Source organism: Paramisgurnus dabryanus, chromosome 21 (assembly GCF_030506205.2).
Source record: "Paramisgurnus dabryanus chromosome 21, PD_genome_1.1, whole genome shotgun sequence".
NCBI classification, from domain to species: domain Eukaryota; kingdom Metazoa; phylum Chordata; class Actinopteri; order Cypriniformes; family Cobitidae; genus Paramisgurnus; species Paramisgurnus dabryanus.
The window spans coordinates 3,558,743-3,582,607 of NC_133357.1; the positions used below are offsets into that span (position 1 = coordinate 3,558,743).

Sequence of the window (23,865 nt, forward strand, 5' to 3'; positions counted from 1 at the left end):
GCGATATTTGGCTATGATACGCAGATCAATCGGTTTGCGCAGCATTATGTTAATACAATTCCTTTAAATCCACATGAAATCAAGACGTCTGCTAAATGCCTAAATGTTAATGTACCTCAACATAAAAGCCTGATAATAATAATAATATAAATTTTATTTTTTATTTAATAATAATAAAATAATTTTAATAATTATTTAATAATGATAAAAATGCTAGTTACAAAAAACATGTCAAGAAATCATGAATCTCAGCTATACGAGACACTTTTTGCAGAAAATATTATATGAGTATTATACAATGAGTATTATTAAGACTATAATAATAATAATAATAATAATAATAATAATAAAAAATAATGACTTTAGACACCAAATGTACCTGCAATTACATAATTACCCATACGCATTACATTTCATCACTGTATTTAATCAAATACACCAAGAAACTCAATTATGCATATTTGATAAATTAACATACTGTTAAATACAGAATCACACATATAATGGCTTTCTTTAACAGAATATTATTTATTCAAAATGTAAACACAACATGACTATCTCTGATTACACGCTCCTCTAAAGGTAAGGATATCGATCAACAGTGTTCGTTGAAGATGCTGGAAAAAAGCATTACTTCTAGTATTTTTGACGTTTGGGAAATCATCAAAACACCAGAATATATACTGTTATGACGAGAGCATTCATTTACCCGAGTCAGACGGTGACACATCTGTACCCATCCAAAAAGAGTGCATGTAGATCTCAGCAAACTAGACGTTGACTTATTTCGTATTTGTGCAATTAAGTGATTTTAGGAAATTAAGTGACTTAATTTCCTAAGAAACAACTTGTTACAGTACAACAGGAAACTTGTAAGATTGAATTACCCCAAATGAATATTCTCCTTCCTACCTATAAGAAAATGTATTGTAACTGAGAATTATTGCATAAATCACAACCCTTGAAGTGCTGTTGTTTATCATGAAAGCCGAATAGTGCCGACAATCCTACATATTGCACAAAAACATAGTGTTACATGGCCTAAAAATGAGTTTATAAGCTTTTCTTCGGGCAGACAGTGACCCCTCCGACAGAAAGTTAATGTACACTTGGAGCTCAGCATTATAATGACTTATACCAGGTCATTTCCATCTTAACTGGTTATGGTTGACACAGCGCAAGCGAGTACAAATGCATTTAAGAACCAATCTCCGTAAGTAAAGCATGTCTGCAGTCGCACCATTTCCATTAAATAAAATAGTTTGGGTTATCGGCCACAGCAATACATCTCGTAACACACGTCAGAACTCTTTTATGTTTTAGGAATGATTGGATTGCGATATTTTTACTTTGACTCTTCCACATAAAAACTGCTCGGCGTCCAGATTTTAAAATCTTTTAGATCAATGACAATGAGAAATATGAAAAAATAATGCTGATTCAACTGATGAGGATTAAAACGCCCGTTTATGGTCACACACGTTTGGCTTTCTTAAGGAATAGGGTACGGTAGAAAATCGGTTAAATTTCCTTACATATTAATAAAGCCATCATGTGATATGACGTTGACCTGGCTATGTTACAGAAGGTCTGTCTGGCTCCCCACTAGAGAGGAAATCACAAAGCTCTCAATTTCATAATGGGACTTCTTTACATTTGGTTGAGAGAAACTTTTCCGGTTTCTCGCTACCTATTTTGGTCGTAAGAACAGCTCCAGCCTCATGTCCTTTCCGCCGTATTCCCGCATTGTGCCATTCACTCCTGCGCGATGCTCCGCAAAACGTATTTGACCGTGTAGGCGAAGGCGGCGAAGCCCACGATGACGAACAAGTTAGCAAGCGCTCCACCCAGGAGTCCATGGTTACGATTGACCTGCTGTACGTCGGGCGGGTGGGCCGCACCTGCGGGCAGATGCCCGTTTAGGGGCAGGTGCCCATTTTGCACGTGGTGGGCTTCACCATCGGGCACCACGTCAGGGAGAGGCAGGGCTTGAGCGCGGGACCTGAGCTCTTCCTGCATACGCTGCTTCTGCTTGATCTCCTGTTTGAAATATAATTTGCATGCGGTTATTTGTGAAATTAATGAATTTCTTGAAACTTTTTAAGTGTGAGTTTTGTACAACACCTACTTCAACAACATCTGGAAACAGTTCGCAAAAGACTTTGTCTTTGATGTTGAACGCAAGGCTTTGCGAGGCCAGCTGTCTTTTCTGTGAACAAGTCCGAAAACAGATTTTATGTAATGGATTATCAAAATAAAAGTCAAAAAATTAACTAAACTAAATATAAACTTACTGTAAAGTCAGAGGTTTCAATACTCCCGAGGGTTGGCCCTTTTTCAACCATAAAGCTCAGGAGCCCGGTTAAGATAGTGGAGACGGACCATGCCGGGTTCCATGTGTCCGGGTGAAAATCTGTGATGGAAAGACATAACCTGAAAGAAAAAAGTAAATCATCCTGTAAGTGTGTTGTTATCCCTCTATTGACTCAACCAAACGTCCAGAAATTCACCTCGTGTTGCATTTGAATCTTCCGTTGGGTGTGATCATGTATATGCTCGGAGGTTTGAAAGGGAATTCCCGTGGAAAAATTAGTTTGCCGTGATAGTATCCTCCTGCGAAAGTGACAGACAAAAAGAATGAAGCATGCACTGAGCACTTCAATAAAGAAATCAAACGAAATGAAAGTGAAAGCATAGGAAATCACCTTCATACGGAGTTTTCTCGGGACCACGCACTAAATAATGCCTGAAACCAAATGAGGAATGTGATTATCATGAGACTGAGAGTAATGTGATTACAGCAAATATCACAACCTCAGCACCTTTAAAGGAATAGTTCACCCAAAAATTACAATTTTGTCATAATATACATTTCTTTGTTCTGCTAAACACAAACGAAAGATTTTTTTGAAGAATGTTTCTAACAAAGCAGATCTGAGGCACCACTGACTTCCATAGCAGGGAAGATCATTCTATAGAAGTGAATGGTGACCCAGATCGGTTTAATTATTAAGATTCTTGAAAAAAAAATCTTAAAATTGAACCCAGACTATAATGAACAGATAAAAAAAATTCTGTCTATTCTTCTTGCTATTTTACAACTTGACATCTCTCCCCCACATTCCTATGCATTGTATGGTAACAAGGGTTTGACTTAAATTATTACATAATTGTTTTTTTGGGGGGGTGAACCATTTCTTATAATGTTAATACAATATGTATTGTATAGGACATCACACCAACCATTCCAAAATGTTGGATGGTAGAGGTTCTGCGCAGATGTATGGTACCGGATCTTTCTTGATCCGCAGATAGTCCTGTTTTAACCTCTGTGTTGCTGTTGTTGGGGCCCTCTTGTTTAAGCTGTTGCTCATCTGTGAAATCACATGCCACTTCTCATTATTATTATGCAATACAAAATACATTTCCTATTTTTATTCAAACATACAATACACACATACAATAATATTTAAAGCCTGAAAGACAACTAAAATATTCAGTTTATGCTTGATGACAGTAAAAATACAACTAATATTGTATTAGTGTTGTTATGGAATAGACATCTTGACATCTACGTGGATTTTATAAATTGACTAACGTTATGTAGCATCCTTTTACAGTTTTTCCAATACATTTAACAGTATGCGAGTTTTCAATAACTACACGGTTATTTAACAAATAGACATTCAAACAGATGATTCTTACGGTAGCATTTGCTTAGAGATCGGTTATCAGCTTAATGGCCAGCAACTGATGCACATGAAGCAGCAAGTAGTCAAATAAGACAACATCAGTGAAAGACAACAAACAGGTGGAAACCTCGTATGCAATATAATCGGACGTTAAAGCGCACATGCGGCCCGTGTTTGAGGTGTTTGCCTTGACAGCTTCTTTATAACGCTTTATAATTTATGAATCGATTGTTTAGAGCGACTTTATGATGACCAGAGTTGTTGTCCATGTAGGCAACGCAGCAGGCTTTGACACACAGCGAACGGGTATTTTTAACGGATCGGTCTTACCTCTTTCAACGCCCTCTACGGGATCGACCAGGGTCCAGTTGGGGTGATATATCGATATCCCTTTAATCTATATCGAATACGTCCTCGAAAAGCTTTCAAAAATAACAAAAACGTAGCTCTTCGGCTAAGGTGAAATTGTCATCTATCCCCCATACCAATATGGCTGACACAACACCAGGAAGTGATGATGTAAAAGAGAAAATAAAAGCTCTGCACAGCGTTCGGCTGTTTTTCAAAATAAAAGTTTTTAAATAGGCACTCGATAGGGAATTTAGTTCAAAAATACGTTTATGTTGTAATTTGTATATATATATATATATATATATATATATATATATATATATATATATATATATAAATATAAATATATATATATAGTATCTAATTTATATAATATATACATAATATAACTAACATCATTCTTGCTTTGCGTTCAAAATAATACAAGAAAATGCCCACAATTTAATTGTTAATAAACTAATAATCAATAAATAATATTTTTATTAGTGTAATAATGTTTGATTAGAGTCATTAAAAAGCTTTTATTAAGTGTTAAAGTCGCCATGAAAGTAGCGATTGTCTTATTTTCCCCGTGGTGACGATTAAATCTGCTTCTGAAATGAAAAAAGGTAAGGCTGGACTTAAATTCGTCCATCAAGAACTTATTGGATTCTTTGAAGTTGGGTCATTTTTCTATTTGCTAATCACTGCGATCTTCTCCCAGAACCCGCCCACCTGCCATACCATACGACCGGAAGAAAAGAGGGATCGTTTGGAGAAGGGGAGGAGATTTGCGTTTTTAATTAAGGATTATGAGGGCACATTAATAAAAAAAATAATAATGAAGCTCACAGATAATTCATTTGTAAAAAAATACCACAATATTCCAAAATAAATTACAGTTTTTAATTTCAATTTCATTGCAACTTTTAATTTTTTACAAGTTTTATTTATTTAGCACCTTATTTGTTTTTTTATAAAATGTTTCGTAAATAAATGTTTTCCACTACCTAATTCAAAGTTTCAATTGCTTCATGGATTTTGTAAATATAACCAATAATAATGCAGCAAAATTACAATTCACGTCTTTATCTTAATAAAAATACAGAATATTTAATATATTTTTTATTTTACACATCAAAAGGTTCAACAATTTTTTTGCATGGTTACAGAATACTATTATTTTAGGATATATTACAATTTGCATCTAAAAAAAGACAATGTACAATATCTGCATTTGAATTTGCAATGATATATATTTGTACAGATGATGAGAACAAGGCAAATATAGACTACACCAGCATAGTCATTATAGAATAGTACATTCCTCATTACAGCAAAATGACAAAATCCTCCAAAAACCAACTTTGGAAACCTTTCCTATTCAAATAATTAACTCATTCTCCGCCAGCATTTTTTTTTTTGTGATTTTCACAAGTTTTACAAAATGCATTCCAGGAAATGTTTCTTCTAAAAATGTATAAACATACAAATATATCAAATGAAAGAACAGACCCTTTGTAAAAAAAATTTGGGGCGTTTCATCCAATTGTTATTTTTTTTCTTAAAAAATAATTTTTTTAGCAAAAAGCTGAAATAATTGCATTTTTGTGAGGGAATTTTGTAAGAGATCAGATTCAGAACGATTATCAAAACATACATGGAGTGTAAAATGAATAAATAATTTTTACTTCAGTTTTTCTATAAATTGGATAAGAGCAGCATCTAGTGGATAATTGGGTTATTACAGATTACCAAAAATCTCACCAGGAACACGTTTTTCAGGCAAATCTTAATTGACAAGATAACTCGGCAATGACGGGGAATGAGTTAAAGATGGATATCTTCTCACATAAAAGGATATAAGATTGTTTGTAATTCTATTGAGGTAAAATGTAAATTGTAATAACATTCATGCATTACCTGTGTTTGATTATATGTGTTTTGTAGTTCCCTTGTAACCAGTTTTTACATGAGCCCATTTAATGTTTTATAAGTGCTTTGTTACGGTCTTATTTCAGATCAATTGAAAACAGAAAAAATGAGAATTTATAACAAGAGAAAAAATATGGGGGATAAGTCCAGCTCACCCCTATAAACATACATTATTAAAATCATCACAAACATTCAACCATATTTGTTGTATAAAATCCTTCACACAACATTTCTGTCCCGTTTATGATCAGCTAGTCAGGGTATTCTGCTCCAGCTTGCTTAGAGTCGTTCAGTCAAACTCTAAAATAAAAAAAAGGGTTTTTTTAGCAACAATGGCAATAACGTAATACACTGTAAAAAAAATCTGTAGAAATTGCAGCTGGGTTGTCGGTAATTTACCGTAGATTTAAATTTTTTGTTATTTACTGGCAACATTTTGTTCAAAGTTGAATGAACATTAAACATTTACAAGTCTTTGTCTTTACAGAGTAAAACTAAAAAAACAGCATCAAGCAAAACGTTTTGGGAAACAAAATCTGAAGCAAAAAACAGGAAAAGGTTGATGATGATTTCTGGTTCCCAGAATGCTTTGCATGAGGCTGTTATTGTATAGTTTTATTCTGTACAGATAAAGACTTGTTAATATTTTAAATTTATTTAACTTTGAACAAACTCTTGCCAGTAAATAACATAAATGTACACTGTAAACAAATTCCGTAGAAATTACAATGTTATTGCAGCTGGGTTGCCGGTAATTTACCGTAGATTTACATTTATGTAATTTACTGGCAAGAATTTGTTCAAAGTTCAATCAATTTTAAATATTAACAAGTATTTGTCTTAACAGAATAAAACTATACAATAACAGCCTCATGCAAAGCATTCTGGGAACCAGAAGTCATCATCAACCTTTATCTGTTTTTTGCTTCAGATTTTGTTTCCCAGAATGTTTTGCTTGATGCTGTTTTTTTAGTTTTACTGTATAAAGACAAAGACTTGTAAATGTTTAATGTTCATTTAACTTTGAACAAAATGTTGCCAGTTAAAAACATAAATTTAAATCTACAGTAAATTACCGGCAACCCAGCTGCAATTTCTACGGAATTTTTTTACAGTGTAAATCTACGGTAAATTACCGGCAACCCAGCTGCAATAACATTGTAATATCTACGGATTTTTTTTACAGTGTAGTACAGATAAATTGTGGATGCTGAGCAGCTACCTGAAAGAATGACGGAAGTGAACACTCCTCCGTTTCAACTTCTCAGGATTGTGCGAGGCCATATGGGAAAACTCACGGAAAATATCCAGATATGTGGTGTCACCTACAATGCAATGAAACACAATTGTACAAGATCATAGTTATGCAACTATCCAAAACTTTTTTTGCTTTACTAAATCTCTAAATCGACATAAAAAGGGACTAAGCATTACAATAACAGTATTTTTTTAAGTTGTGATACTTGGTACACAATACATCATTATGGGATTTTTTTGTTCCTTGCGTTTAAAAGTAATAGGACACCAAAGTGTTCATAATTTATGCAAAGTGCCATTTGCTGTTGGAAGGGGCAGGAATAGCACAGCTCATGAAGCCTCTCCATCAAAATGAACCCCACTAGCACCTCCTCTTAGTCTTGTCTCAAAATAGTGGTACGATATAGGGCCTCTGTACTGTCTAGGTGACCATGGCAACGACTTAAACTACGAGGAGAACAAAAGAGAGGGTTCAAACCCTTTTCTCCGCTGTGTAAATTTCTCATGCTTAATTTTCAATGAGGATACTGTCCCTGTCTGAGGTATTCACGCATCCTCACAATAAAAAAGAGTCTGGGTTAAATTCAAGTAAAGCTCTGTTGGCAATCCCCCAGAGACTTTGTAAATTCTTCAACATGTTTTTGTTTTTATAAATTGAAGTAATAAAGTTAAACACTTTCTGGGAACATTGTCAACATGCCAAAAATGCTTTCAACAGAGTAAAACTTGTTTTTATCCTTTTACTGTAATAAAAATGTGGATGTGAATTAACTGACTTTTACAAAATACAAATACAAAATAGTAAAAGTTCTACATTACAATTAAACGAAAATGTTACTGCTCCTTAAAAAAAAAAAAAATACAGCAAAGAAACTGAAAGAAGAAAACGGCAACTCAGAAACGTCCAGTGAATTTGAGAGTTTAAGAGTGAGTTGAGTTAATAGTGCAAATGGTGTTATATAATAGTGCACACTAATCAGAAGAGCACTAGATAGTCAGCAAGCAAACAGAAGGAAATGAAAGCACAAGCAGTTAGTAGTTGTCACATTTTTCATTTTTATTTTTGTCAAGATTTGACAAGAGATAACAGGGCAGAAATGCAGAGCAAAAAAAAAAGTTACAGTGGATATTCAGACATGTTTTACAAATCTCAGCATGAAACGAAAAGTACAGAAAGTTGAACAGAAAGCAAGCAGTAGACGAGTTAATGCATAACTTAACTACAAACACAAGATTTCTTATTATACAGTATTTAAAAAAAACTTTACAGATTGATTGGTGTGTTGTTAATCTGTTTTAGTACAACAACGCTTTTTAATTCAAATCAACTTTTATCACGTCACGATGGTGATTTTATATTTACAAAATGAATGTTTATGTAAAACATACAGTCATATTACAGAAAGTGCTACAATTTCATTGGCCAGCGAGACAAAGAACACACCAGCAATCCAACCGAATCCTCAATCTTTTATCCCAAATGTTAACTCCTTTAGTTTACAGACATTGTATTAATATATAAATATTTTCTCAACATATTTTATTTATTTGACTGCTTTGGGGGGGAAATGTTATCATACACAAAAATATCTGTAGTCTTTGGCTGGGATTTTGAGTTATGGCTAAGCAATAGGCAAATGGGAAAGCAATGAAAAGCTATTTCTAAAATAGAAATAAAGTATACATGAACTTAATATATTCATGACTCTCATGTGACCAAAGATTTTCTCAGGAATGGACATAGGATATCATGTAATCCTGCTTATCTTATTAAAACATTTACTGCATTATCAAGCCGAAGTTTTGAGATGGTATAACAACAGTATAAGATTTGTAATTACACAAATACAGATTTATCAACAGACCAGATGAACAGCAATAACTGTACTACAAATAACAATAACAATTACACTCGAAAAAATGCTGGGTTATCTCTTCAAGACACGCGTTATGTCAAAAAAGGAACAAACCCAACCCATTGATGTGTGATTTAACCTGTGCTGGGTTGTTTTAATCCAAAATGCTAGATTGTTTTAACCCATTTGTTGAGTCAAATATAAATATTTTATGGGTTGATTTAACCCAATGGTTGAATTTGTCCCTTCTGACCTAAATTTCTATTTTTTAGGGTTTATCTAAAAATTACAGTATTTTATGAGAAGTGAACACGAATCTCAAAACGGACACAGCTAGATTTTAAAATATCAGACATTTTAAAAACCCAGCAGTTTAAACATACTGGATAATTTTTATTTACCATCCCACAATAATAAAATATTAGCTTGTTTTTAGTGTTGTTGTGTATTCTGAATATCGAACAGTAAATCTTTTAAGGGAGCGTTTGGAGTAAAGGAAGGTAAAATTCATAAAAGTTTATGCAGTTACAAAAATACAATCTGTTTTGACAAATCATAATACAAAAAGCACATCATATCATTGCACTTGCTTTGGGTAGTTCTCGCAAAAGCCTAACAATCCTGTTTGAGGCGTTTCTATCCCATCATCCGAATTAAACCAACAGTGATGTTAAGAAAAAGTGCATAACAGTGGCATTTAAAACGACCAATCACATTTTCTGTTAGTAGATTATTAACAAAACGTTGTATACATTTATACACACTATAATCACAGTTTTAGGACCACACTTTCCCCAGATCCATTCGTTCGCAAAATATGCAAAATAGTATTTGAGAGCCTAGCCCCTGTTTAAACCACATATATAAAATGTACAAAATAATGCAATCTGAACACTACTAGGACAGATGTGGACATAGTAGCCTAACATACTGTACTGTAAAATACCATAGGTAAACTGTAAATAAGGAAAATAGAATAAAAATAGTCAAAATATGTAACACAGCTGTCATTGGGGCAGTACCTTTAAAAAAGTCCCAATATGGACAATTAGGTACAGATAGTTGGTACCTATGAGATAATAATATGAATTTTTTAGGTGAAAACTTGTACTTTTTGAAAAAGTACAGCCCCAGTAACAGCTGAGATATTTTTCTGACAGCGTGTACTTAGACATTACAGACCACAATTATATAGTGGACCCATAAGGGCAAAAATCAGAGTGCACTGCAAAAATGACTTTCTTACTTAGTATTTTTGTCTTGTTTTTAGTATAAATATATCTTATTATATATAGTATAATATATAAATCTTAAACCTACTATTATGTTTGGGATCAAATTCACCCCAAAGCCACTGTGACATCTCTGAAAAATATGCTAATTGTATTTTTAAACCTTTAAACCTATTTTTTGACACTACGTTACTTTTAGTCACTTTTGATAAAAGTGTCTGCCAAGTATATTAATGTACATACAGTACACACAGTGTTCCTGTAAAAGTGATCTAAGAGTGTTTTTTACTATTATTATGTGAAAAACTGGTAAAACTGTTCTCTAATAAAATAAATGTTATATATATATACTTTTATTTTTTACTAAATATACACTAAATTTATGTGCTACAAAAGATACGTTTTCATAGAAATGAATCTATTAAATTAACAATTTATGTCTATAAAAATAAAAAGTTATGTTTTTTCCTACAATTTTATTTTAAATTTGAAGTTATTTAGCATAATTAAACAATTTTTGACCACAAACATTAAAAGTGTTGCTAAAATTTGAAAAGATGTATTTTCTTGATGAGCAAAATGACCCAAAAAAATTATATATATATATATATATATATATATATATATATATTTGAATTTGTGCTTAAAATAAGCAAAAAAATTCTGCCAATAGGGTAAGACAATTTTTCTTAAAATTTTCTTGAATTAAGGGTTAAAGAAAAGGGTTCAAGATTTTTTTCTTACCCCACTGGCAGATTTTTTGCTTGTTTTAAGCACAAATTTTTTGTCCAAAAACTAGACTTATTTTCTTAGTTCATTTTGCTCATCAAGAAAATGAAACTTAAAGCAACACTATGTAGTTTTTTTTACCTTTAAATATTGTCTCTAAAATTATTTCAGTGATAGAACAACTTTTAACTGGACAAATTGTACTGTTGCTGCATCCTGAGAAGCCTCCTAGCTGCTACAAGCACACTCTGAAAGTGGCGGTGGAGGGTAGGAAACACAGCCCGGCCCCTCCCCCTGCCTGCAAAAGAGTGTCTGATACCAGGCACTGTTGCGCTTTTCAACCACATGGGGGAGCTGTTAGTCATTTTTACATGGAAACTACATAGTGTTGCTTTAATTTAAAATTTTCTAATTTTTAAATATTTCTACTGAAAACAAGACAAAAATACTGAGTAAGAAAGTCATTTTTTTGCAGTGTAATTGTTTCACTGCAAAAAAATGCATTGCAAAAAAATATTTTCAAGAAAAAAACCGTCTTAGTATTTTTGTCTTGTTTTCAGTAAAAATACCTAAAATTCCCTAAATTAAGATGCTTTTTCATGATGAGCAAAACGACCCAAAAAATAAGTCTAGTCTTTAGACCAAAAATATCAAATTTAAGTGATTTTGTGCATAAAACAAGCAAAAAAATCTGCCAACACTAAACACTAAATTTAAGAAAAATTCAAGAAAAATTTGCTTACCCCATTGGCAGATTTTTTTGCTTGTTTTATGCAAATGTTTTATTTTTGGTCTAAAAACTAAACTTATTTTCTTGGGTCGTTTTGCTCATTAAGAAAATACATCTTAATTTACACTGAAAACAAGGCAAAAATACTAAGAAATGTATTTCTTGAAAATAATTTTTTGCAGTTTTGTAATCTGATTTGAGACCAACATACTACATAAATGAATCTGGTTTACATCAAGCTATTGAGAATAAAACCAGAAGAGTCTGAAGGTTCAGACTGCAGATTATCTGATCACACTACATGCAATGTGCATGCATGTACGCCATTGAAACATCAAGTCTAAAATAAGATGCAAACTATCTCAAATCAGAGGACTTCAGTAATCTGAAGACTGGTGCAAACCTGATTTTGTTTGAAATGGACAGCACCACTGCTCACTAGACCAAACTTTGGTTAGTAGTTATTCATGCAAGTAGCTTTGATGAAATCTGAATGAAAATGCTAAATAACACGGGTCACACCAGCTTAAGGTGGTCCGGCTTATCAACACAGTTAAGTCTCCACCAGCTTAGCCAAAGTGGGCTGCCACCACTAGCCATGATGACCAAGGTTATTAACCTGGTTGAACTATACCTTTGTAATCCATCAGATCCACCACATGATCGACATAAACCAGCTAAAAATCATGTAAAACAAGCTACTGATCTGAATTTACCAGCGAGACATAGCGTAGTACACAAACACATACAGTAGCAGGTGTAGGAAAATAACACTGTTTGGAAACATGAAACTTAAGCTGGGCTCTCTAGTACTCAGCTATGTTAAGACAGATAAACTCTTGTATGCATTTCTTATACTGCTGTTCTGTTGGACTGCTGCTAGAATATTGACCTGGCTGACCGAACGGACCCTCCGCCTCTCGCATCTCCTCGTTCATCCGCGCCAGACGCAATCTGTCAAGAGAAAGAGTTGACATCAAACCACTGCAAATTTCCTTAGATGATACACATCATACATTTTCAATATGTGTGTGTGTATATATACAGTAGGCAGGCATTGATGTAACGTACAGAGTAACTATGTCTGCATTAGCAGCTTGCACAGCTATGCTGAGAGGGTCCTGCCCATCCTCATCTCCATCGTTCTGGGTCGCTCCTCGTTTCAGAAATAAACACACTTGACTGGAAAGACATAACAGAAGTTGGGTTAACCTTAAATCTAATGGCGCTTTTCCATTGCATAGTACCCCACGGTTTAGTTTAGTTTGGGTCGGGTCAGCTTACTTTTGGGAGCTTTTCCATTGGGTGCAGTACGTAGTACCCGATACTTTTTTTCGTACCACCTCGGTTGGGGTTCCAAGCGACCCGAGCTGATACCAAACGTGACGCGAAAACACTGTAGATCACTGATAGAATCGTCACGTCATCGCTATAATGTAAATATTAGCTTTAGCTTACTGTTAGCTTGCGCTATCTCAAGCAAACATGTTGTTATCTGTGTTCTGCTATAAGTTTCCAAACACCCTTTTAGCGATGAAAAACATCTGCAGGTTGAGAATCCGGGACACCATAACAGTTTTTTCCAGACTTGCAGTTTGTGGCGGCACATTCGCGACGTGCACGTCCGCATTATATATGCTTAAATGCAACTTGAATGAGGCTCAGCGGAGCGCCGTCGACTGACGCCACGGGTCGGGTGTTTGAACAGAAACTGTCATGTGAGACAGAGGTAGTTATAAACGCGATGTGCAAACATCTATTTGTGGTGGCCAATTTTAATTTTGTGGCAGACTGAGAAATAAATGAATGTATGGGAATGTACAACAACGCTCTCACTTGTATGATGTCACAGCAGTAGGCAGCGTAAATATAACGACACGCCTATAATCCCTCCCACTCCGAAGTGATACTAAACTCGATGGAAAAGCTAACCACGCCAAAGTGAGGTGAGCTGACCCGACCCAAACTAAACTAAACCGTGGGGTACTATGCAATGGAAAAGCGCCATAATGGTGGCCTACGACTTTTGCATACTACTGTATGTCAGCACATACTCACCCAGTATGACCTAAATATGTAGCGTGATGCAGCGGGGCTCTGCCTCTGAGATCTCTTTGGTTGACATCGGCACCATTTTGCAGCAGGAACTCGCAGGCTATCAATGAACCCTGAATACAGACAGCACAAGTTCAGACATTGGTGACATCTGAATGGCCACACAACTCGATGCACTATAAAAAATTGACAAAGTTAGCATGCATATTTGTAATATGAATTTTAAAATACAGATTTCCCTAAACATTAAACAGATTTTAAACAGTATCGCCCCATGAGGTTTCAAACACACACACCATGTCCATGTCTAAACACGTTTTATTGGTGCACTCACTCCAATCACTGCCTGAATGAGTGGGCTTTTCCCCTCGTCCTCTTCATTCACAGAGTTGACGTCTGCTCCGTGCGCCAGCGCTTCAGCCATGACCGGCAGATTCCGGGCCTGACAGGCTTTATAAAGCAACGCTCCGGGATCCAGATCCCTCAAATCCTCCGGATCCAACGCCTCTGGCTCCAGTTCAGCTTCATTACTGGAGTCTTCAGAAACCTCACACTCTGCACATTAAAAACAACATCCGACACGAGTTACAGCTTACCTGTAGCTTAATTCGTAGAGCTTTGATCTTACAGCACATAGGTCATTTGTTCGGTTCCTCTTTTTGAAAGGATTATTACACTTTCATAAAAAACTCCCCCCATGTCATCCAAGATGTTTATTTCTATGTTCAGTCTAGAGCTGCATAACGATTAGTCGCGACTAATCGTTTGCAGAATAAAAGTTTACATATTAAATGTGTGTTTGCATGTGTATAAACATTTGTATATTTACATATAATTTATATCATATAAAAATATAAATATTTATTATATTAATATATTTTTTCCTTAAAATGATACATACATAATATTTGTTGATGTACTGTGTATAATAATTATGTAAACAAAAACTTTTATTCTGCAAACAAATAGCACTAGTTCAGTCGACAAGAAATAGAATTTCTTTAAACAGTTTAATGCAGAGTTCACACCAGACACGGTAGAGGCGGCAAAAAAGTGCTATTCGTGCGTAGTTGGACACTTGAACATTTGAGTTCACCCGCTTCATTCCCGCGTGAAAGCCGCTCGTGAAATTCTAGTCATTCGAAATTCACGCAGAAATTTGCGTCATGGGAGGGGCTTCTGCGACTCCGCTGAGACTCCGCCACTCCGCTCGCTTCCTGTAATCAGGTCACTACTACAGCAAGGTCCTGATTGGTTAACGCAGCGCAGAAATCCGCAGAAGTTCAGATTTTTCAACTCGCGCATTTCCTGCCGCAACACTCAATTCACGCGGAACGCGCCATCCGCGCCGTTTTGAGCGCGCATACCACTCCTAAACTTGATATTACGAACTTGAGCACGTAATGTGTGAACGGCCCCTAAAATGGTAGTTTTAATGCAGCTTCAAAAAACTTTAAACGATCCCAACCGAGTCATAAGGGTCTTATCTAGCAAAACTATCACCAAAAAAGAAAACAAAAACTTCTCGTCTTGCACTAGCCGTGTGACGCGTCAGCGTGACCTTATGTATTACATAATCATGTCAAATGGTCTTATGCGAAACTACCGCTCCGACGTTGCTGTATGTGGAATGATACTAATGAATGTGTCTTTGTGTCAGTTTATTGTTTAAAATGGTCCTCAAGTGTGCGTTTTACATATGTAACGCCTGACCTTTTGACTTGGTGAGTGATTATGTAATACGGTAATACATAAGGTCACGCTGGCATGTCACATGGCTAGTGCAAAACGAGAAGTTGTGGTTTAAAAGTATTTTTTTTTTGTCGAAATGATGATCGTTTCGCTAGCTAAGACCCTTTGCCTCGGTTGGGATCGTTTAGAGCCCTTTGAAACTGAATTGAAACTGCGATTTTGAACTGCATTGAAACTGCAAACTGTTGAGGTCCTAAATACTGGAATGTTTTTTTTTCCAAAAACGTAATTTCTTTTGGCCTGAAGAAAGAAAGACAAACATCCTGGATGACATGGGGGTGAGTGAAATATCAGGATTTTTTTATGAAAGTAGAGTAATCCTTTAAGTTCCCTTTTGGAAAGTTTGGATTAAACAAAATGCGTAAATGTATTGAGACGTGAAATGATTAAGACTTGTTTGAACCATCTGTCACTCACCCTCTTCTGTGACGCTCTTCACCACAGACTCGAACACCAACACGTCAGTGCTGCCGTCAGTACTGCCACCCAACCCACTGTCACTGCTGAGACCTGCAGGACCAACACGTGCCCGCCACGGGCTCATTACACTCAACAACGTCAACATATATACACGCAAATATGATTCACAACTATTTACTCTCAGAAACTATATCTAAAAGCTCTCCTCACGTAAAGTGTTTGGTCTGGATTCGAGTATATCTGACATTTTAGTTCAGTTTATTTTAGTACAAGCAATCAGACATCATTTCATACACAAGGTTGAATATTTGGTGGAACGTAAAACTTACTGCGAGGTCCTGAACCCGTGTCAAAATATGAGAAGAGGGAGTCGAGCTCATCCGGGCAGAAGAGAGATTCCCGCCTGAACTTTCTTTCCAGAGTAGCGGCTGCTGAAAGTTTACGAACACAAGACGTGATTTTAAACACAAATATTTCCTGATATTACTCTTTAAAAAAATACTGCGGTGGCATCAGATTAATTTTTTTTCATATGCATATATTATAATATTTCAGGCTTTCTTTATCATATTCCTAGTGATTCACGAAAATCGAAAGTCACAATATTTTCATTTTCACCACTAGAGGTCGCTACAACGGCCGCAGGTTGATGGCGCTGTTGAAGATCAAGGAACGAGAGGAGTTGTAATCTTTACCTTCACTATCGATAGGAATGGATCTGACAGGACTCACGAGTCATGTTCACGGATGACGTAATGAAATAATGAAACAGAAGTCTAGTAGTACTTCTGCGCAGATTTATCCACTTATGACATCAAAGTATCACAAGAGCAATGCAACAGTACCGCTCTCGAGATACTTTGATGTCACATGAGCCTGCGCAGTGCGAAAACAAAAGATAACCCGAAGATGACATTACTGAAAAGCGATCCCATGTGCTGGTTAAAACCGTGACTTCTTACAAACAAAATTATATAACATTATGCTAGTGATAATTGGATATTTTAAAGGATCAGTCCATTTTCTTAAAAAAATTAATCCAGATAATTTACTCACCACCATGTCATCCAAAATGTTGATGTCTTTCTTTGTTCAGTCGAGAAGAAATTATGTTTTTTGAGGAAAACATTCCAAGATTTTTCCAATTTTAATGGACTTTAATGGAACCCAACACGTAACAGTTTTAATGCAGTTTAAAATTGCAGTTTCAAAAGAACTCGAAACGAGGCATAAGGGTCTTATCTAGCGAAACGATTGTCATTTTTGACAAGAAAAAAAAATGCACTTTTAAACCACAACTTCTCGTCTATCTCCGGTCATGTGACGCGCCAGCGCGACCTCACGCAATACGTCATCACGTCAAGAGGTCATGGAGGACGTATGCGACACTACGCCCCAGTGTTTACAAGTGTGTTGGAAGAGAATGAAACTAATTAATGTCTTGTGTCAGTTTATTGTTTAAAACGGTCTGCAAATGTGTGTTTCATATATGTAACACGTGACCTTTCCACGGCATTACGCAATTATGTGAAGTCGCGCTGGCGAGAAATTGTGGTTTGAAAGTGCAAATTTTTCTTGTCAAAAATAACAATCGTTTTACTAGATAAGACCCTTATGCCTCGTTTGGGATCATTTAGAGTTCTTTAAAACTGCAATTTTAAACTGCATTAAAACTGTTAAGTGTTGGGGTCCATTAAAGTCCATTAAAATGAGAAAAATCCTGGAATGTTTTCCTCAAAAAACATAATTTCTTCTCGACTGAACAAAGAAAGACATCAACATTTTGGATGACATGGTGGTGAGTAAATTATCTGGATTTTTTAAAGAAAATGGACTTATCCTTTAATGCAAAATTCGTACAAAGAAAACATGCTAGCCCGACAAATCCCATCTTGACTAACCTGAGGAGAGGGTCGCAGGAGATGCGCTGCCCGCTTCCGCTCTGTATTTCCGCTGTGTTTTGGGAACCGTTGTAGCGCTGTTATGTCTCCTGCATTTCCTGGAGGTCCATCGGCGCTCTGATTTCCTCCCACCGTTGACCAGAACTTCACCAGTCATCATTTTCTTCAGGAACTTCTTCTCCACGTACTTCGCCTTGATCCAGGCCTCTTTTTCTTGCCTGGAGAACCACAGCTGTTAAAAACTCATCCTTCAGAACTGAAAAGTCAGTGTATGGATGTCTCGATCACTTACCTGGAGCTGCTGGGTCCTGGTTTCTTCAAGCCCTGCTCTTCACAGCTCCCTTCATAGATGTGGTTGATGATACTGTTTCCTAGTTCACACATGAGCTGCATTGAAACAGAAGAGGCGGGAGTTATTCTCCAGGGTCTGTAATGTGTTTGCTCATGTCAGGATGAAGGTCATTCATGAAAGATTAGGATAAAAACATCTCGATATTTGAGCAGACCTTGAGTAATTCTGGTTCCCATGAGTCAAGGGTGAGAGAACGGACCTTTGAACAATGCACTCCCAAACTCCTGTAAAAAAGTGAATAGCTGCTGGTGAGATAAAGTCTGGTTTGTTTGTTGACTAGAAGATAAACTAGACTTTTCTAAAGAAGATACATTTACAAGACCTGAACAGTAGTAATGGATTGGGTTAAATCTGGTTTGAGCTGCACATATTTCTTCAAGTGCTTTCCATTCACAAACAATTCAAGCCCTAGTTTGTGTCTGTGGATGGCAGCACTAATACGGTTGAACAACATACTTCACACAGCAGCATCACACACTGCTGAGTAAATGTGACTTCTGCCCACTACATCACTGTGTTTCCAGGCAACCAAGTTTAAGTACAGAAAGTTTTGTGATGCTCACCAAAGTAAAAGTCTCACTTGAGTTGAGTATAAGATGTGTGGCTTCGGGGGCAGGATGAAACTGATTACCCACCTTATTTTTGATTAGGAATGCTTAACGATTAATCGCGATTAATTGTTAGCAGAATAAAAGTTTTTGTTTACATCATATATGTGTGTGAACTGTGTATAATAACTTTGTATAAATAAATGTACACACATGCATGTATATGTTTTAGAAATGTTTACATGTGTATATACATTTGTATATTTATCTATAATTTATATTATATATAAATATAAATACTTAATATATACATTTTTTTTTTTCTTAAAATTGTACATGCAGGGCTCCAGACTAACGTTTTTCACTAGGAGCACAGTGGCCCCAACTGAAAATTTTAGGGGCGCAACCAGAAAATTTAGGGGCACACACCGTTAATCAACATGCTAACCAAATATTCACATGTCTACTAATTTCCACTGTATTACTAATAAATACTTTAATGATAGATGCAGAAAGTACAATGTGCTGTTTCAAATTCAGTGTCGCATTTTATTGTGCACTTTTGGAAAAAAGGTAAAATTTACTGGTTGCACATGTGCGACTGGATGTAAAATTCAGTGGCACACTCTCAAATTTTAGGGGCAAAATGCCACCATTTGGGGGCAGTCTGGAGCCCTGACATGAATGGGTTCATATTTATATATATACATATTTATTATACACAGTTTACACACATATGTGATGTAAACAAAAACTTTTATTCTGCTAACGATTAATCGCGATTAATTGTTTAGCATCCCTATTTTTTATGCAAATGTGGGCGCTGCCATCTTTGAGCTATTTTGTGTAAAACTTCGGTGATCCACTGAAGCTAATGGAAGTCATATTGCGAGGGTCACGAGTGTGATGTTTTGATTGGCTCTTTAATGTTTATTATGAAAAACAGGAAGACCGGCATAATGTGTGCAGTTAAGGGTTGTCATATTAGCTGGTGCAAACGCATAAATCTCTACAAAACATAATCCACGCACAAGAGCTGAATGTGGATGTGATGCATGTGCACCCATAATCTGTATCCACTAGTGATCGACCGATATATCCCGTGCATTGCCCCTCCCCCCACTAGCAGAGCGGAGCGCTCCAAGTCTGCGCTGGTAAGTTTTAAACTTCAAAGCATCTTTTAACTGTTTGACTGAAATATTGCCATATACTTTGAAAGTGTAAACACGTTGCTCTATATGTGCGTGCAACCATAACTAAGAAAGTTTGGTGGTCCTAATGGAAAACGCGAATGCCTATAAAACTGCTTGCCATTGTATTTAGGGAGCTTCAAATAGCTTTTAGGCTAACCGTATGCATACGGCAGCTGTTACGAACACTGGTCATAGGATTATATAATGCTGACGTTGTTCCGTGATTTCGTGGTATTTATAGGAGTTTTATTCAGCGACCACCAGTCTGACGTTTGGACGCGACGCATGCTCATAATGCCGCAAGCGAACGCAGGTCATGTGATCAGCCGAACAGCTGATCATAGATGGACAGGGTGGGTTTTTAATTCTCATCTCCATAAATATATGTAGTAGTAAAAGGCTAAAAATCAATATCCATTGCTGATAGTTTCTCGTCATTGTGGAGAGCGCAGTTCATGGTTGCATACGTTTATGGTTGTTAACGCGGAGTTTCGCGGAATTTTCGTCAGCGAAAATAAGAAATTCAACCCAAAGCACTTAGTTCCAAACAGTTCACACATGACTTTTATGTGACCGGAGAAGTGGTTTTTTGTAAGTTTTGTCAACATTTCCGTTCACTGGGAGCGCAAAGATACATGCACTCTCTCATCCATGTCTCTCTCACTGCACCTCTCCCACGTGCACGCGCTCTACTATCTGACCGAAGTCCGTACACAAATCCTCATGTATGTGTTCAGTTTTATGCGTTTTAAGCGAGCTGAGGCAAACTAACTATCCCTCGCATTTATTATAGGGCACTAGGGTGTGTGAGGTACAGAAGTGGGGCAATTGGCATGTTATTCAGAATTCTTAAGTTGTTTTTTGATCAGTATTGCTGTTTACATTTTCCTTGTCTTCTTATTAAAGACATTTGCTCTACAAGAGATTAAGTTAAGTGCACTAAAACTTAGACCTAAGCATTAAATAGGTTGTAAATAGTTGGTTACTTTCATGGATAAAGTAAAGTGTTCCCCTTGTTATGCTGCTTGGTTGCTGCTATTGTGTGCAATGGTGTAATTATTATTTTATTTATGTATTTTAAGCAGCACTGAATTTTCTTACTTGTTTTACCTCACCTTTTCTTACTATTTGTTAAATATAGTTTTAGTAAATGTTCCTTTTTTAAATTAAGAGTTGTAACATTTGGTTTTATCATTGTGTCATTTTTATGATATAAACTGAATGAGAAAAAGCAGTATCGGCTCCAAATATCGGCTAAAGAAAATCGGCAGCCTGTATCGGTCATCGGCTAAGGCTGATGGAAAAAAATCGGTATCGGCATCGGCACAAAAAATCCATATCGGTCGATCCCTAGTATCCACACATCCATCCAAGTAAAACCTTTCATAGAAACTGCCAGTGGACAATAAATACAGTAATTGTTTAAAAACACATAATATTATGCTGATTTAGCTGGTTTATTTATTCTGTTACTATATATTATTACAAAAATGAGATTACAGTGTAGAAAACAACATAAACTGTTTATTAGTTAATGTTTATAATGGTTCTTTATGTGTTTACGTGTACTTTTGTTATGTTTAAACCACCTCTACACGGCGGACTCTGTCCCGGGTCCAAAATGACTTATTATGAATTAATATTAAATATTCCCAGTCATGGTCCCAGTACCACATACATGTATGAGATACTGTTTGAAAGCTTATAATCTCTACTTTCTGAAGATATGCATCACTTTGACATATATTTCACTGAAAGGAAGTTATTTACACTTAATTTATACTATCACCCCCCAATTTTTTTATATCATTTAATATTTTTTTTTAAATATGACTAACATGGACAAGTCTTATATCAAATGAAAGCTCTCACTCTCAAGAATAAGGCTACATCGTTCTATTATCCCTGCATTAAACTCATTCCCCGCATTAAAGTGTGACACAACAAAATCCAACATAACCTTTTGGATGATATTTAATTGAATAAAAACTGTGTGTGAATGTGATTAAGCAAATTTGTGCTTAAAACAAGCAAAAAAATCTGCCAATGGAATTAGAAATTTTTTGCTTAATTTTTCTTGTATTAACTCTTTCGCCGCCATTGACGAGATATCTCGTCAATTAAGAGAAAACGCTTCCCCGCCAATGACGAGATTTTCCGTCTTTCCGCAATACCGCTATTATCCACCAGGTGGCGCACTTCCGCAACTTATACAACCCGGAAGTAGCGCCTCACGTGAAAGAGAAAGAACTCCGCGTATGTTTTAAAGATCGCTCTGCATCTGATCTCTATTAAAAGTCCTTCGCAAAAATTTAATTATCTCAGCTTTTTGCTCAAAATTTTTTGTGTTTTTGAAGAAACCTACCCATGTTTGAGAGGTGATTACAAGAGAACTAATGAAGGAAGGATGAAATGTTTTTTTTTTTTGAAAGCAGAGGGTCTGTTCTTTCATCTGATATATTGTTTGTTTATATATTTAAAGAAGAACATTTTCTGGAAGGCATTAAACTTGTTTGAAAATCATGAAAAATGCTGGCGCTGGCTGGCAACTTTTTTTAAAAATGCTGGCGAGGAAAGAGTTAAGTAAATTCAAGAAAAAATGTCTTCTTCCATTGGCAGATTTTTTTTTGCTTGTTTTAAGCACAAATTCACCTAAATTTGATATTTTTGGTCTAAAAACTAGACTTATTTTCTTAAGTCACTTGCTCATTAAGAAAATACATCTTGATTGAAGAATTTTTTGATATTTTACTGAAAACAAGACAAAAAATACTAATTATAAAACGGGCAGTTCTGGTTCTTCATTCTGATTGGTTGAAAAGCCGTGATAAAATACCCCGGTAAACCCACGGTTCAGACCGCATTACAGGAGTATCACTGCGCCACTGTTGCTGCGTATTGATTTATGAAAATAAACACCACAGTCTTAAATCATATTTTTAATTTGAATACAATTGCACAATTATGGCGATATCCAGATAAATGTCAATAAATATTGTTGAGTCATCTAATCAATAAAGAGAAAACTCTCCCAGAGGAGTTTCTTACTCAAATTCATATTTCCGCTATCCACTGGGTGGCGATCTTACCCAACTTAAACGCTGACGCATTCACTCAACACTAAAAACAGCGTGTTTTGATCAGGCTCTGAATCTGATCTCTTACAAAAGTTATTCACAAAAATGGAATTATCTCCACTTTTAGCTAAAAAAATTAGAGAGGTGATAAGAGAACAAATGAAGGTAGGATGAAACGTTTTTTTGTTTTTGTTTGAAAGCGGATGGTCTGTTCTTTCATTTGATATTTTATGTTTATTTAAAGAAGATCATTTTTCTGCAAGGCATTAAACTAAAACTGTGTGGCAACTTAAAAACAAAAACGCTGACGGGGAAAGAGTTCAGCATGCTTCCAAGATATTTGATCATCACTTCAACAGTTGCACGATATAAATGTTAATGTATAAATTAGATGAATGTTGGTTTTATAAAATAAACACAACAGTCTTAAATCATATTTTCATTGTGTCTTTGCTGCATCTGTGTTGGTTGGGAACTGCGCTCTGTTTCAGTCACACTTGATTCTGGGGAACTACTTTGTTTGGCGGAAGACTAATATTTGTATTAATATAATTATAGCTTATTTGTGTTTTATTTTATAAAATCCTGCTAACGTTATGCATTTGAAGTAACCGTTTTATAAAAGCAATAACCCCCGCGAAGCAGTGGGGTTACAGTGCATTTTGTAACAGCTAAGGGGGTTTTCGGCACTCCGCGAAGCTGTTATAAAATGCACTGGTAACCCACTGCTTCTTGGGGCTTATTGCTTTAGTATAAAAAGTATTTTTTTGCAGTTTATACACTGCAAAAAATGATTTTCAAGAAAA

General features: G+C 35.8%; 2 protein-coding genes across 3 annotated transcripts in view; both read right to left on the reverse strand.

Moving 5' to 3' along the window:
* Positions 1 to 508: 508 nt before the first annotated feature.
* Positions 509 to 4,198, reverse strand: ube2j2 (ubiquitin-conjugating enzyme E2, J2 (UBC6 homolog, yeast)). The gene is made up of 7 exons (XM_065285284.2): positions 4,023 to 4,198; positions 3,244 to 3,374; positions 2,706 to 2,746; positions 2,511 to 2,613; positions 2,295 to 2,433; positions 2,129 to 2,209; positions 509 to 2,040 (listed from the first exon to the last, which is right to left on the reverse strand). Exons 2-7 carry the CDS (start codon positions 3,372 to 3,374, stop codon positions 1,756 to 1,758), a joined length of 780 nt encoding a protein of 259 aa, XP_065141356.1. The 5' UTR covers positions 4,023 to 4,198; the 3' UTR covers positions 509 to 1,755.
* Positions 4,199 to 4,965: 767 nt separating this feature from the next.
* The window catches only part of acap3a (ArfGAP with coiled-coil, ankyrin repeat and PH domains 3a), a 78,133-nt gene continuing 59,233 nt past the window's right edge, over positions 4,966 to 23,865 (reverse strand). The window contains exons 16-26 of one of the 2 annotated variants that reach the window (XM_065285283.2): positions 18,396 to 18,465; positions 18,182 to 18,276; positions 17,890 to 18,107; positions 16,318 to 16,416; positions 15,986 to 16,078; positions 14,151 to 14,371; positions 13,820 to 13,929; positions 12,833 to 12,943; positions 12,654 to 12,715; positions 7,180 to 7,282; positions 4,966 to 6,257 (exon numbers count right to left, since the gene is read on the reverse strand). In XM_065285283.2, the coding sequence (XP_065141355.1) occupies positions 6,251 to 6,257; positions 7,180 to 7,282; positions 12,654 to 12,715; positions 12,833 to 12,943; positions 13,820 to 13,929; positions 14,151 to 14,371; positions 15,986 to 16,078; positions 16,318 to 16,416; positions 17,890 to 18,107; positions 18,182 to 18,276; positions 18,396 to 18,465 (1,189 nt within the window). In that variant the 3' untranslated portion in view covers positions 4,966 to 6,250. Of the gene's footprint in view, positions 6,258 to 7,179; positions 7,283 to 12,653; positions 12,716 to 12,832; positions 12,944 to 13,819; positions 13,930 to 14,150; positions 14,372 to 15,985; positions 16,079 to 16,317; positions 16,420 to 17,889; positions 18,108 to 18,181; positions 18,277 to 18,395; positions 18,466 to 23,865 lie in introns of both variants that reach the window. The other variant, XM_065285282.2, reaches the window with a different exon arrangement.